The 14,533-nt window shown below is 36.3% G+C and overlaps 2 protein-coding genes across 2 annotated transcripts; both read right to left on the bottom strand.

Moving 5' to 3' along the window:
• Nucleotides 1-241: 241 nt before the first annotated feature.
• LOC135236435 (olfactory receptor 4C6-like) lies at nucleotides 242-2,706 on the bottom strand. The gene has a single exon (XM_064302824.1). It carries the CDS (start codon nucleotides 2,621-2,623, stop codon nucleotides 1,676-1,678), a length of 948 nt encoding a protein of 315 aa, XP_064158894.1. The 5' UTR covers nucleotides 2,624-2,706; the 3' UTR covers nucleotides 242-1,675.
• Nucleotides 2,707-11,392: 8,686 nt separating this feature from the next.
• LOC135236541 (olfactory receptor 52L1-like) lies at nucleotides 11,393-13,064 on the bottom strand. Its single transcript, XM_064302998.1, has one exon. It carries the CDS (start codon nucleotides 12,495-12,497, stop codon nucleotides 11,541-11,543), a length of 957 nt encoding a protein of 318 aa, XP_064159068.1. The 5' UTR covers nucleotides 12,498-13,064; the 3' UTR covers nucleotides 11,393-11,540.
• Between the last annotated feature and the right edge of the window lie 1,469 nt (nucleotides 13,065-14,533).

Below are 14,533 nucleotides of genomic sequence, written 5' to 3'. Positions count from 1 at the left end.
CACCTTCTGAAATTGCATGGTTTTGACCCAACAATGGCGCAAATATATGAAAATCTTCCGATAAAAGTATTCAAATTTTCTTACAAAATTAGCTGTTTACGAACTCAAAAGTAAATAATTAAAACAGATTTAATCATGGATATTATATTTCTTCAATTTTGGTTGGACTAGCAGAGAATGCCCTGATGGTTTACTAGTGGTATAACGTTAGCTACCTCATAACTTATTGTATCATGTTCATGTTGGCTACTTAGCCGCTTATGGCGTTATGTTAGCTAGCTAATCAATCATGGTGTCATGTTAGCTAGCTAGCCAAGTATGGTGTCATGTTACCTACCTAGCCACTTATGGTGTCCTGTTAGCTAGCCAGTCAATTATGGTGTAATGTTAGCTAGCAAGCCACTTATGGTGTCCTGTTATCTAGCTAGTCAGTTATGGTGGGGCTGCTGGCCACATTTGGCACTGGCATCGGTTGAATTTGACTCAAGTCCATGGTGCTCACTGTGGTTTTGCAAAATAAAAGCAGGCTTGGTTAGAAATACAGCTTTTTCTGTGTTCAGTTTTTACCTCAGTTGATGGTGCCTTTGTGTTTTAATGCACATTGTCAGTTAAGTATTGGGCACATTTTTCCTGTCATTTAACAACAGAAATTCAGTCTGTGATAATCACAGAATAGCTGATGGAGTTGCAGTAACTAAGCAACAGGGTGTATGGAGCACCATCTCGCTCCCCGGCCTTCCTGTCTCTCTAGACTGTATCCAATAAAGCAGAAAAAGCCCTATAATATAGATATTTTAAAAATGTAATAACCCAGGAACAATCATGGGTGTAAAATTGACAAATTTACATTTACCAGAAACACATTTTTGTCCAAAATGTAACAAAGCATAATGTAGTACACTAGCAACGTTAAAGACATGAAAATAACTTTTTTTTTAACGAAAAAATACTTTTTAGAAAAACAAGAAATAATAGCAAGGTTCCTACTCTGACCAAAACCAAAGAAACCGAAATTCACATAACAGAAAGTAGCGGACACTAATTTGGCTCGGTCTCCAGCTCCACACACAGACACAACCTCCAGAAGGAGCCACAGAGAGTCTGCCTCCCAGAGAGAGTTCTCCAATAATGGGCGGAGGAAATGTCTTTGGAGCAGCCGCACGTGAAATGTTAAAAAATAAGTGAATATAAATCACGTGTGCACTCATCATTCACAATCTCTCCTTCTAGGTGTAAGTTTGAGGCGTGCAGTTCATTATTATTATTTTTTCAAAGAGAGTGACCCAATTTGAGAAAAACAAAAAAATACTTCTGTCACTGTTAGTGCTTAATATTATAAATGGTTTTGTTTGATTGGTTGGGTCAAAACTAAGTGGGTGTGGTCTGTGTAGACAGAGGTGAGGTTTGGGTTCACTGACCGGGGTTTGGGAGGGGGTTAATTGGAGAAAAAATGTAACAGTGAAGATTTAAGAAATTGGTCACATACTAGCAGGCAGGTTTCAGTAATTTCAGCTAGGTATTTATAATGTCAGGTTGGGACTGCAAACCAGGCCTGTACAAATAATTAGACAACTGGACATTCTGGCCCAAAATCTGGCATTTGACAACCTAAGTGATACAGGGTACAGCCTTTCGAACAAAATTTAAATAACAGAAACTGAAATTTTTTTCATCATCATCTTGAGTGGGGTTCACTCTTCTTTTTACTACTAAACAATTTGAAAATATGGACTTTAATGGCTTGATTGCTAATTCCATAAATTACAGGATTTAACAATGGGGGAAATAAGAACATGTGTAGGGATAGGAATATGCGAGCTTTATGAGGGACATGACTCATGTTGAAACGACTCTGGATGACCTCAAATAAGCATCCCACAGAAAAGTTAATCAGAGTTAGTAAGTGTGGGGTGCATGTTCGAATAGCTTTGGTCTGAGATTCCTTAGAAGCAAACAGGCAGATTCTGAATATTTGTCCATAGGAAAACAGTATCATGAGGATCTGAGAAAAAGGTGAAACAAAAGTTGATGCCAGGGCAAGAATATTCTGAACATTCGTATCAAAACAAGACAGTTTAACTAAAGGAAAATTGGCACAATACACTTTTTCAATAATCTTGCCACAAAATGTCAGCTGAACAGTCATTATGAATATAAGGGCAAAGTAAATGAAGGGAATCACCCAGGATAATGTAATAGCTGCATATAGCTTCTTAGGAGACATGAGGAGGTGATAGTGTAACGGGTGACAAATAGCAACATACCGGTCATAGCTCATCACTGCTAAAATAGTAAATTCAACATGAGCATATGAATATAAACAATATATCTGTAACAAACAATGGGTCAGAGATATTTCATAACTATGAGACAACAAAAAGACAAGCATAGATGGTAATAAAGATGTGCTCCCAAATACTCCATTCACTGCTAAGCTACATATAAACAAGTACATGGGTTCATGAAGACTTTTCTCAGTGCATATGACTACAATAAGAACTAAATTGACCAATAATATCACAATGTACAAAAGAAGGAAACATATGAAGTATAAATATCTGTGATCTTCCAGTTCAATGTATGCCGTCAATATGAAGGACGTCACTGCTGATACATTTTCCATGGTCACCTGGATGGAGTCAGTGATGTGGAGAAGAGTGTGAGAGTTTGTGAAAATGTTTTATAACTGAACACTTACAATCTACTGATAATGAATTAAATCAACATACGTACGGTATTGGAGAAGCACTTACACTGAAGAGCTTTTCATTCATATACCGTATACATAAGAACATTAAAACAAGCTTGACGTTCCAGTGATATCGAAAGTAACCCGTCATCCAGCAATCAGTCAAATTTGGCTTAGGGGTACATGCAAGGCTTATACGTTTTCTTCGCGATCTTAGCTTAGTCCGTTATTTTACGTGGTTGCTTCACTCAGAATTTTGAAGTGTAAGAACAAAATACTTAAATATAATATATTATTAAATATTTCAGTAATGTTAACCCCAACCGACCAAAGGTGTATTTTACTGCATGAGCAGGAAAGCTTTCCATGTCCTGAAGAAAGTGCAAAAACCTGCTTTGATTATTTGATAAATTTCCACTTATACCTCCTTGTGACCCTAAAAAATGTTTTGCTTGTCAAATTGTTGGTTACTTTAATCATTTCTAAAACCGCAATCTTGTTTTGTGTTTACTTTCCTCATGCTGAACCTAAATAGATGTGTCTGAAGTCTTTCCTTGTATTTTTTGCATTTTATACCAGAAACATAAGTATTTTTTGCACTTTTTCAATTACTTTAATGTTTTTATAATTCTATATGTTCAAGAAATTGTCATTGTAAATGTAAAGCAGGCTGTATCACTTAAAGAATACTAGAATGCACGTTTCAGAAAAATACAGAAACACATGCCATAAGTCATGCAGACATTTTTAGTGATTTACCTGTATTTGAAAGGGGTCTTTTGGCTTCAGAGAAATGTTTGAGAGTGTTTGCAGTTCTGTGGTCATGCAGAACATCTGGATGTCTGAAAGAGATATCTCCACCTTGTGAGTTTTTTATAATAACAGAACCATGTAAAAAAAAAAAAAATACACACCAGCGTGTGACGTTACAGCTCAGACCAATCAATGCCTGTGAGGTATCTGACATATCCCCTTATCACATTAAGGTAAGTGTTGTTTTTTTATCCAGTGATATTATATTAAACACCCTAATGACCACTCCTTCCATTTTGGACTGCTGGGCCCAGTTTTTCCAAACATATTTGGCAGAACAATAGCAGTTAGATTGGATTTCATATGAAAATTGGGATTTTCAAAACCGATAAATTAGAATCTGATCACAAAGATTGGTATTTAGATTCAGTGATCCAGTTCTAATGTAAATCAAGCTTAAATTTTGCTTTCGCATTTATCAAACTGGAGGGAACAGGAAGTGCTTGAGATCGTCAACCTGAAGGGAGGAGGAATGTGAAATGTGAAGAAAATTAGTTTGTCACTGTTTGTTTTGATCAGAACAGGCTAGCAGCTAGCTTTGTTGCCATTTTTTTCAAACGTTATATGTTATGTTTAATAAGTTTTTTCCTCCTGTGCGGCCAAACCCTGTGGGGTCAGACTGAACAGGGTTGTTAGCCTGTTGTCAGGAGACCATTAATTAACCACTTGATTGAATTTGTTCAACTCAGACCAGATTTTCATAAATGCATTTAATTCAACTTTAACTTTAAGCTATGTGGTGACATGTGACATTGACTGATACAGCTGTTTGGATCGAACAGACATTAGACAAAAACCAGATAATAATGTTGCCATACATTTTGAACAATATAAGTAGGCCACAAAAAACATATCAATTAAATTATAAATACATTAAAGACTGTTTGTATCAGAAAACGTGGAATTGTATTGAATTGCCTTACTTTGTGTGAACTTTTCAAGCTATTAAGACTGATAGGTGTACCGCGCGCCACGGTAGTTTTTACTCCAGCTTCGGGGTAAAATGTAACATTTCACTCTCGGTCCTTTTGGTCAGATTGCTAGTGGAGGGTATGTCCCAGAAATGTCATTGTGGTGTGTAATCATAGCCAAGGGATGTAGATTGTTTGTATTAAAACATTTTTATTAATCTCTAGTAATACTCCCCTCCTACAATTTTCTGCTCTTCACGCTAGCCTTCAAGAGGCTGGAACAGCAGCAGCTGCTGCCTTGGACTGGAAAGCTCTTACGACACACCTTCTAAAATCTTCTTCTTAATATTAAGGGGAACCCATTCAAATTTTATGATAAAATTGACTACTTATGAACTCAAAAGTAAATAATAATATTAAATATTAAATAATAATTTAATCATGGATATTACATTTCTTCAATTTTTGGTTGGGCTAGCAGAGAATGCCCTGATGGCCCACCAGTGGTATAACGGTACTTTATAACTTATTGTATCATGTTCATGTTGGCTGCCTAGCCACTTATGATGTTATGTTAGCTAGCTAGTCAACTATGGCATTATGTTAGCTAGCTAGTCAATTATGGTGGGACTGCTGGCCACAGTTGGCTCTGGCATCCGTGGGATTTGATCTGAGACTGTTGTTCTGACTGTGGTCTCACTGCAGAGTCTGCCGCCCAGAGAGTGTTTTCCAATAATGGGCTGAGCAAATGTCTTTGGAGCAGCTGCACGTGAAATATGAACAAGACTGATTTATGAGTAAATCTTGGCTAACTATATAGCTAGCTAGCTATGGCTTGTTCTCACCTCTGTAATGTTATTTGTTGTCCTCTGTGTGTCCGTACATCTGTATCGGTGGTACGCGCTAAGTAGGTTAACTAAAGTAGGCGAAACGCTAACATTTTAGGGTTAGCTAAAGTAATGTTCTGCGATAAAGCTGTGCTGTGCTCGTGCTGTTCGAAAGTGGTGACTTTGGGAGATGCACCTGCGCATGCATCCTACTAAACGAAGCACCACCTGCGCATGCGTTCCACAAGTCGTCCGTGAGTGAATGAGTGAGTGAGTGAGTGAGTGAGTGAGTGAGTGAGTGACCACAATTTGCCATGCATAGCCCACACGCTGTGGGAAAAAATAAATGAATAAATATAAATCACGTGTGCACTCATTATTCACAATGTGTCCTTCTAGAAGGTGTAAATTTCAGACCTGCAGTTTTTTTTAAAGAGGGTGACCCAATTTAAGAAAAACAGAAACAAAAAAATTTCTGTCAGTCTTAGTGTTTGCTATTACAAATGGTTTTGATTGACTGGTTGGGGCTAAACTGAGTAGGGGTGGCCTGTGTTATAACAAAACCTGGTCGCTGAAAGAATTTTAATACACCACAGTTTAGATATTTATTTAAATATGTATAAACTAAGCAATATCCAGACAAAACATCTTGAAAATTTCAGTTATTCTTCATACTACAGCGCCTTTTAGATGCCTGTATTATGATGCATAGGGTTGCAAGAATGAGAATGAATAAAAACCAGAAACAAAGCATGCACACATAGATGAGATTTGAGTTCACTGATCAGGGTTTTTTTTTTCGGTTGTGGGGGGGGGGGGGTTAGTTAGGGGGGAAAAAAACTGTAACGTAACTCTGGACATCAAAGAAATTGTTTACATACTAGCAGTCAAATTTCAGTTATTCCAACTTGGTATTTACATTGTCCAGTTGGGATTGCAAACTGAACCTACAAATAATTAGAAAACTGGACATTCTGGCCCAAACTCATGCATCTGGCGACCCAAGTGCAGGGTACAGCATTACGAACAAAATGTAAATGACAGAAACAGAATTTTTTTTATAATCACCTTGAGTAGGTTTCACTTTACATTTTACTGCTAAACAATCTGAAAATCTTATCTTTAATGGCTTGAATGCTAATTCCATAAATGACAGGATTTAGCAATGGGCCAAATAAGCCCATGTATAGGGATAGGAATATGCGAGCTTTATGAGGTACATGACTCATGTTGAAACGACTTTGGATGATCTCAAATAAGATTCCCACAGAAAAATTAATCAGAGTTAGTAAGTGTGGCGTGCATGTTTGAATAGCTTTGGCCTGAGATTCCTTAGAAGCAGACAGGCAGATTCTGAATATTTGTCCATAGGAAAATAGTATCATGAGGATCTGAGAAAAAGGGGAAACAATATTTAATGCTAGTCCAATTATGCTCTGCAAATTTGTCTCAAAACAAGACAGTCTAACTAAAGGAAAATTGGCACAATACACTTTTTCAATTATCTTGCCACAAAATGTGCGCTGAACAGTCATTATGAATAGAAGGGCAAAGTAAATGAAGGGAATGACCCAGGATAATGTAATAGCTGCATATAGCTTCTTAGGAGACATGAGGAGGTGATAGTGTAACGGGTGACAAATAGCAGCATACCGGTCATAGCTCATCGCTGCTAAAATAGTAAATTCAACATTAGCATATGAGTGTAAACAATATATTTGTAACAAACAATGAGTCAGAGATATTTCATAATTATGAGACAACAGAAAGACAAGCATAGATGGTAAATAAGATGTGCTCCCAAATATTCCGTTCACAGCTAAGCTACATATAAACAAATACATGGGTTCATGCAGACTTCTCTCTATGTATATTACTATTATTAGTACTGAATTGGCCACTACAATCGTTATGTATAAAAGAAGAAAACATATGAAGTATAAATATCTGTGATCTTCCAGTTCAGTGTAGGCCGTCAGTATGAAGGACGTCACTGCTGATACATTCTCCATGGTCACCTGGATGTAGAGTCAGTGCTGTGGAGAGGAATGTGAGGGTTTGTGAACATGTTTTCAAACTTAGGACTTACATCCTACTTATACTGAATTAAATCAACATACGGTATTGAAGAAGCACTTACACTGAAGCGCTTTTAATTTATATGCCGTGTAAATAAGAACATAATTTGAAAACAAGCTTGACATTCCAGTGATGACGAAAGTAACGTGTCATACAGCAATCAGTATCATTTCGCTTAGGAGTACATGCAAGGCTCACACTTTTTCTTCACAAACTCAGCATAGTCAGTCATTTTTCGTGGTTGCTTCACTCAGAATGTTGAAGTTAAAGAACAAAAAACTTCAGTTAAATTTTTCAGTAATGTTAACAACACATCCTGTTTTAATCCCACCAGTTGTGGTAAACACTAAAATGTTTGTTTATAAGAAGTTATATTAGATTATGTAATGATGAGAATTGATCTGTCAGCCCATCTTGGCTTGTGACTGAGTTTTGAGAGCACCAGCATTGTACATCCCAAAGCAGGGCCATAAGTACCCTTGAGGACACCAAGGTCATGTCCTTACTATTTAAAACATTTTTTTGAATGTTCATTTCTAAAGTCTATTTTTAATTGAATTCTTTGAGAACATCTGTTGCAATCATTTAGGAGGGGAATGAATGGTCTTAATATTTTCTCTTGACACCATAAAATGTGTCCTTAATTGAATGAACAAATTAAATTTGGGAAAAGAGCATACCTTCCCCTGAATCCCTCTGGTAGTGTCGTACATTCTTAATTTGACTTTTACATTTCATACCTGGAATTATTTAGACTCCATTGTTTGCAAATTGTTTAGCACACAAAAATATTAAATATGCACACATTAATTATTGTGAGACCACAGATACAGAATTGATGTAAAGACCCCTTGAAAAAAAGATCACAATTAATCTGTGACACTGAGGATCATATGGGCATATATGTAAAAATATATTTATTTTTTTATTTAAAACATCAGTTTATAATGTATAAAAATTAACAGAGATTAAGTATCATCTGTTTTCGAATAACATCTCCCTGCATAATCTAATATATATATATATATATATTTAAATGTGATCAAATATATCACACATATACTGCTCCTTATGTACAGTCCATCAAGGCATTCTAATTTTACCATTACAAGAACACAATTTACATTGCATATAATTACATTATGATGATCACTTTTTATGGTTATTTATTATTAGTATTCCTCTGTATTCATCTCCTTTTTTCATTATCATTATTAAATTTAAAGCAGGCTGTATCACTTAAAGAATACTAGAATGCATGTTTCAGAAAATACAGAGAACACACATATGCTATAATCTTGAGTCATTTAGTCATTTACCTGTTTTTGAAAGGGGTCTTTTGCCGTCAGAGAAATGTTTGAGAGTGCTTGCAATTCTATGATCATGCAGAACTTCTGGATGGCTGAAAGAGATATCTCCACCTTTGAGACTTTTATAAGGACAGAACCATGTAAGAATACACACCCGCGTGTGACTTTACAGCTCTGACCAATCAACAACTGTGAGGTATCCGACATATTCCCTTATCACATTTAGCTGAGAGTTGTTTTTATTACAAAGATATTATATTAAACACCACAATGACCACTTTTTCCATTTTGACTCATGGGCCCAGTTTTTAAAAACATATCTGGCAGAACAACAGCACTGAGATTGGATTCACATATGAAAATTGGGTTTTTTCAAAACAGATAAATTAGACTTTGATCACAAAGATTGGTACTGAGATTCAGTTTTCCAATCCTAACATAAATCATGCTTAAATGTTTTTGCATTTATCAAACTTGAGGGGAGAAGAGGTGCTTGTCAACTTGGAGGGAGGAGGATTGTGGAATGTGAAGAAAATGTGTTTGTAACTGTTTGTATTGATCAGAAGAGGGCAGCCAGCTAGTTTTGTTGCCATGTTTCCTTAAAAGTTAAACCTCACATTAATTATACATTTTGTTCCTTCAAAAAAGAGCAAACAACTGGAAGCTTTGCACTATTGTTGTCAGTCATTGTTAAGCACTGGCAGAAGAGCCTGCTGCCATTTTAAAAATTTGGGGTTGGCAGCAGGCCTGTACCTGATCTGACCTAATGTCACAGAGGTGAAAATAGGCCCATTACCCGACCTGATCATACCTTCAGGCCCCATCAGTGTGGGCTCAGGATGCAGACCTTATTGTTAAAGGAACCGTGTTGTAACTGGTGGTGCTTTGGGGAAAATACTGCATATGTGCATTAAAAATGAGCCAGACTTGTTGTTAAAGTTCTATTAATTTGCAAAAAAAAAAGATTAGCAAAAATTATAAGCAAACGTTTTTAAATGAAACACATGTTGAAACCAAAAAAAAATGTATATATGTTAAAATTAGGATAATTCTAACATAATACTGCATAATGAAAGGATTACACATCTGAGGGAATATCCAAAAGTAATGAGCCATAAATATGCAAGATTTATCTTGTACGTGGCTCATGTTAAGTCTACTTTGAATATTCTTAAATTCAGATCCCCATAGAAAATTGAATCACAGGCAGCAAGTGTGGGGTGCAAGTTTGAATGGCTGTCTTTTGAGATGAATTTGAAGTCAACACGATGATCTGAGAACAAGGTGAAACAAAAAGAGGACGCCAGTCCCACTAATCCCTGAATGGTCTTATCAGAACAAGGGAGTTTAACTTAAGGCAAAATTGGTACAATACACTTTTTCAATGATCCTGACACAAAATGCAACGTGTGACAAAAATGGTATTTTCCCATTCCTAGAACATCTGTGCCATCTTCCCACATCATCATAGCTGCCAGTCTCACCTTCAGCAGACTGCACACCAGACTGACCCCAAAGCACATAGACATGCTCACATTCCTTTACAAAATTATGTCACTTAAGGACTTCATGAGTTAAAGTCAAGGATAAAGCTGTATAAGGAACTTTCCAGAATATTTAAAGTGTTTGTGCCACCTGTGACACCGTGGGTTCTTATGGGATAAGTTAACGTTATATGTGCAGACATCGCTAAAAATGAAGCCCATTAATTTTACAATATTTAAAAAACTGTTTCAATGTTTCAAAAAGTTGTGTCAGTCAGTTTTTCAAATGTTTTAAAAAGTTCTTGCAATATTTTATTTAAAAAGCTGTGTTTCAACATTTCAGTGTTTTAAAAAGCTGTGTCAATGTTTTAAAAGCTGTATTCAATGTGTCAAATTTTCAAAAAAGCACACACACACACACACACATGCATGCACGCACATGCAGTATAAATATGTATATGTAATAAATTGTTCGTTAATAAACTCTGTGTTACTTGAACATTTTTCACTGTGCTCCTAAATTTCTTTGTGTGCTCCTACATTTTTTCATTTAGGAGCACATGTACTCCTTGGGGAAAGAGTTAGCGTAGAGCCCTGCCTCCTGGGCATATTGATCGGTTCACTAGCCCGGAAGTGCAGCTGCTCCGGGATAGCTGTTCGAGTCAGTGTCCAGATGGACCCTAGTGTTATTTCACATAAATAATAGAGGGGTCTCAGTTTCACAAACCAGATGGAGTAACCTTAGTTAGGGCTCCCTCGACTAGGTTCGTTTTGGTACTCGGACAAACATATTTTTTCAGGTTTAAGTCGTTTCTTCCTGACGCACAAACATTATTTGCAAGCTTCCCGGATGATTGGCACCTTTACCTGCTTGGATAGAAGTTCTTAATGGCAGTGGACAATTATATAAATGCCTGGCAGCAGTAGGTAGTCTTACTCTCTGGGGTGCAAGTCTTGCCACCCACTCTTTCAGCACACCCCAGCGAATACTAGTATATGTGAACCCGCACTCACACAAACATCCACATTACAGGTTTTAAAAATAATGGAGTCAGATGAACGTGTTTTCATCCCTACCACTAATTTTAAATCGTTACAATTTATGATTTATGACAGAAGTGACAGAAAACAATTCATTTCGTAATTTAATCTGAAATCTTCAAGAAACACAACAGTAGTCGTATATGTTAAAGGCATTTATTTATTTTTTAATAAATGAAAATAAACTACCAAAATCGAATTGAACCATGAACATATAGTGAATCCACTCAGGATAGCAATTTTTAGGCAATTTATGTCATTTTACACAAAATAACTAACACCTCCACATGTACATCTTTAGAGAGTCTGATGGATCCTAAAATGTAAATGGGCTCATTTGGGTTATGTGACTTAAAATTGGGATTATGAATTAAACAGGCTTAAGGTTACTTCATTATCATCCGCGTTATCAACTTATTTTTCATACCACTAAACAGTTTGACGATATGAGCCCTGATTGCTTGAATGCTAATTCCATAAATGATAGCATTAAACAATGGAGGAATTATCAGATAGTAAAGGGACAGGAATATACGAGCTTTATAAGGTATATGACTCATATTGAAACGACTTTGGGTGACCTCAAAAAAGCATCCCACTGAATAGTTAATGACAGCCACTAGGTGTGGAGTGCATGTTTGAAAAGCTTTGGCCTGAGATTCCTTAGAAGCAAACAGGCAGATTCTGAGTATTTGTGCATAGGAAAATAGTATCATGAGCAGCTGTGGAACAATTACAAGAAAAGCTACAACAAAGCCAACTCTGTTCTGAAAAGAGGTTTCAAAACAAGACAGTTTGACTAATTCAAAATTGGCACAGAACACTTTTTCTATGATAGCAGCACAAAATGTTCGCTGTACAGTTAATATGAAAAACAGTCCAAAAAGAATATGGGCATGAGACCAAGACAATGCAATAAGGGTGCACACTTTTCTATGAGACATTAACTGGTGATAGTGTAATGGATGGCAAATGGCAACATACCGGTCATAGCCCATCACTGCTAAAACATTTAAATCAACTGAAGCATGTGAGTGTAAACAAAAGATCTGTAAAAGACAAAAGGTCCGAGATATTTCATAATTCTGAGATAACAAATGGCCAAGCATAGGTGGTAATAAAGAGGTACTACCATACACTCCATTCACGGCTAAGTTACATATAAACAAATACATAGGCCCGTGCAAACCTCTCTCTATGCATATTACTACAATTAGACCTGAATTTACCAATAATATCAGAACGTACAACACGAGTAAAAGTATGAAGTATAAATATCTGTGGTCTTCCAGTTCAGTGTATGCTGTTAAAATGAAGGATGTCACTGCTGATACATTTTCCATAATCACCTGAATGTAGTGTCCGTGCTGTGGAGAAGAGTGTGAGGGTTTATATTTTAAAACTGAGGACTTAAAGCCAGCTGGTACTGAATTAAATCAACATATTGTGTTGATCAAATGTGCACTTTTTAGAGTTCCTTGTTTACAGATAATTCACATGAGACAATGAGGATGAGAAGAGCATTCAGCTCACCTAGGCTCATCAAAGAAGGAAACATATGAAGTATAAATATCTGTGATCTTCCAGTTCGGTGTATGGCATCAATGTGAAGGATATCACAGCTGATACAGTTTCCATGGTAACCTGGTGATACAATGCATAGTGTAGAGACAAATAAACATGGATTCACTAATTGTATTTGTTGCTTGTTAACAGGGAAAGATTAAACTGAGACACATACAGCAAAACAACAACACCTGCATCAGGAAACCCTGAAAGGGCAAGCATTATTTACATTACTCTATACCACAGTGAAAGCACAATTGGTACACTTACCACTGGAACATTAGATTTAAAAAAATGTTTCAGGAAGAAAAGAAACTAGAGTGCAATTTCCTGTTGAAAGGATCTCTTAGATCTTCAAACCTGCTGTTTTATGAGTATGATTATCCTGCAGGTGTGTGACACCTTCTGGATAACTGAAAGGACAGCTCCACTCTTGTGCCTTTTATAGGGAGCTGGTCATATAAAAATAGCCTTCAGTTGTGGACGTCACCAGTCAGCAGCCATTCAAACTGGAACACCTGCAGAATTCCCTTAAGTCAGTTCACCTTTTAATTAGTTTGAAAACACACTTACAATGTCCTGCAAATTGCACACGTTCACTAGTTTTGGGAAGTTCGATTCTTTAAAATGAATCAGCACATTCGAGTCATTGAATTGCAATGAATCGAACTTTCCAGTTTTCGAGTCCTTCAAGCTGTTTTCTCACTTGTTAAAAAACATGCCCTTTGACAAATATAGCCTACTTTTTATTTCTGCTCATCGGCCTCAACCTACACTTACTGATTTACAGCGTGTAACAGAATGTCTGACTTAGGTTCTACGCTTCATCTTGAGAAAAACGTGAAATCTTCATGGCATGGTAAATGACTCCTTTGAGCACAATGCAATGGGGTCCTTTCCCACATCCAACTCTTATATGGTGTGAAGACACCCTTAGTTCAACAACTATCTACACAGAAGCTACTGCTAAGCACACTTTACTACTATTAAAACCTGAACTTTTTTTGCAATTGTAACAACATTTATTCTGCGATATCTGTCATAATCTTGCGACGCCGCTCGGAATTCTGGGAAAGTTGACGGTATCAATTGATCACTTTAGTATGAAAATTGAATAAAAGGCCGTTGGTGATGATGAGGTCCCGGCTGAGCGCAGTCGCATAAAAAATTACACAGCTGGTCTTCTTGAATGCCAATTTGCAATTAATCACTCATTTTATAAACTATATTGGCTATGTAGTCATGATGGGTTTTGTATTTTTATTTGATTTATTTTCCTATTTATATAGTTATTTTAATTATTCTTATTCATATAAAGAATTCCTTTTCTTGACTGTAATTTTTTCACTTGTTGATTATATTTTAAGCTCTGATTTGATCCATTTTTTTGTCACACATTTCTATTTGTCTTGATTTGTTGCTGTTGACATAAAGGACTTGTAATTAATTTGAACATGTTTAAAATCAATCAAATATAAGTCTAATTGAATTGCTACGATCTATCCATATTATATATTTAAGGACAATACTGTTTCTAAGGTCAAGCTAAATAATAACCTGCTGGGCTGCATCCACTGAGTTTTGTATAGAAAAAATCTGCAAGTTATGCTAATTTATATTCACCAAATGAGAGGAATGTGTCCTCATAGTACTGTTTAAACAGTTCAAATTATCATCAGCATTGCCGTTAACATCATTGTAAACATTCCAGTGACGTTATTTTTCTAAAACTGAAACACGGCTTCTTTTATTTCCTGTTTCTGTTATCTTTCTAGTGCATCTCATTCATTTGAGTCATTCAGTAGGTTCGGCA

This window comes from Anguilla rostrata, chromosome 12 (genome assembly GCF_018555375.3).
Source record: "Anguilla rostrata isolate EN2019 chromosome 12, ASM1855537v3, whole genome shotgun sequence".
Taxonomy (NCBI): domain Eukaryota; kingdom Metazoa; phylum Chordata; class Actinopteri; order Anguilliformes; family Anguillidae; genus Anguilla; species Anguilla rostrata.
Note: the sequence above shows the minus strand (reverse complement) of the source record. Positions and strands in the feature narration are given on the sequence as shown.

What these genes read in the sequence shown, in the direction of transcription:
- LOC135236435 (XM_064302824.1), bottom strand. Translation starts at nt 2,623, where the DNA reads ATGGAAAATGTATCAGCAGTGACGTCCTTCATATTGACGGCATACATT.
- LOC135236541 (XM_064302998.1), bottom strand. Translation starts at nt 12,497, where the DNA reads ATGGAAAATGTATCAGCAGTGACATCCTTCATTTTAACAGCATACACT.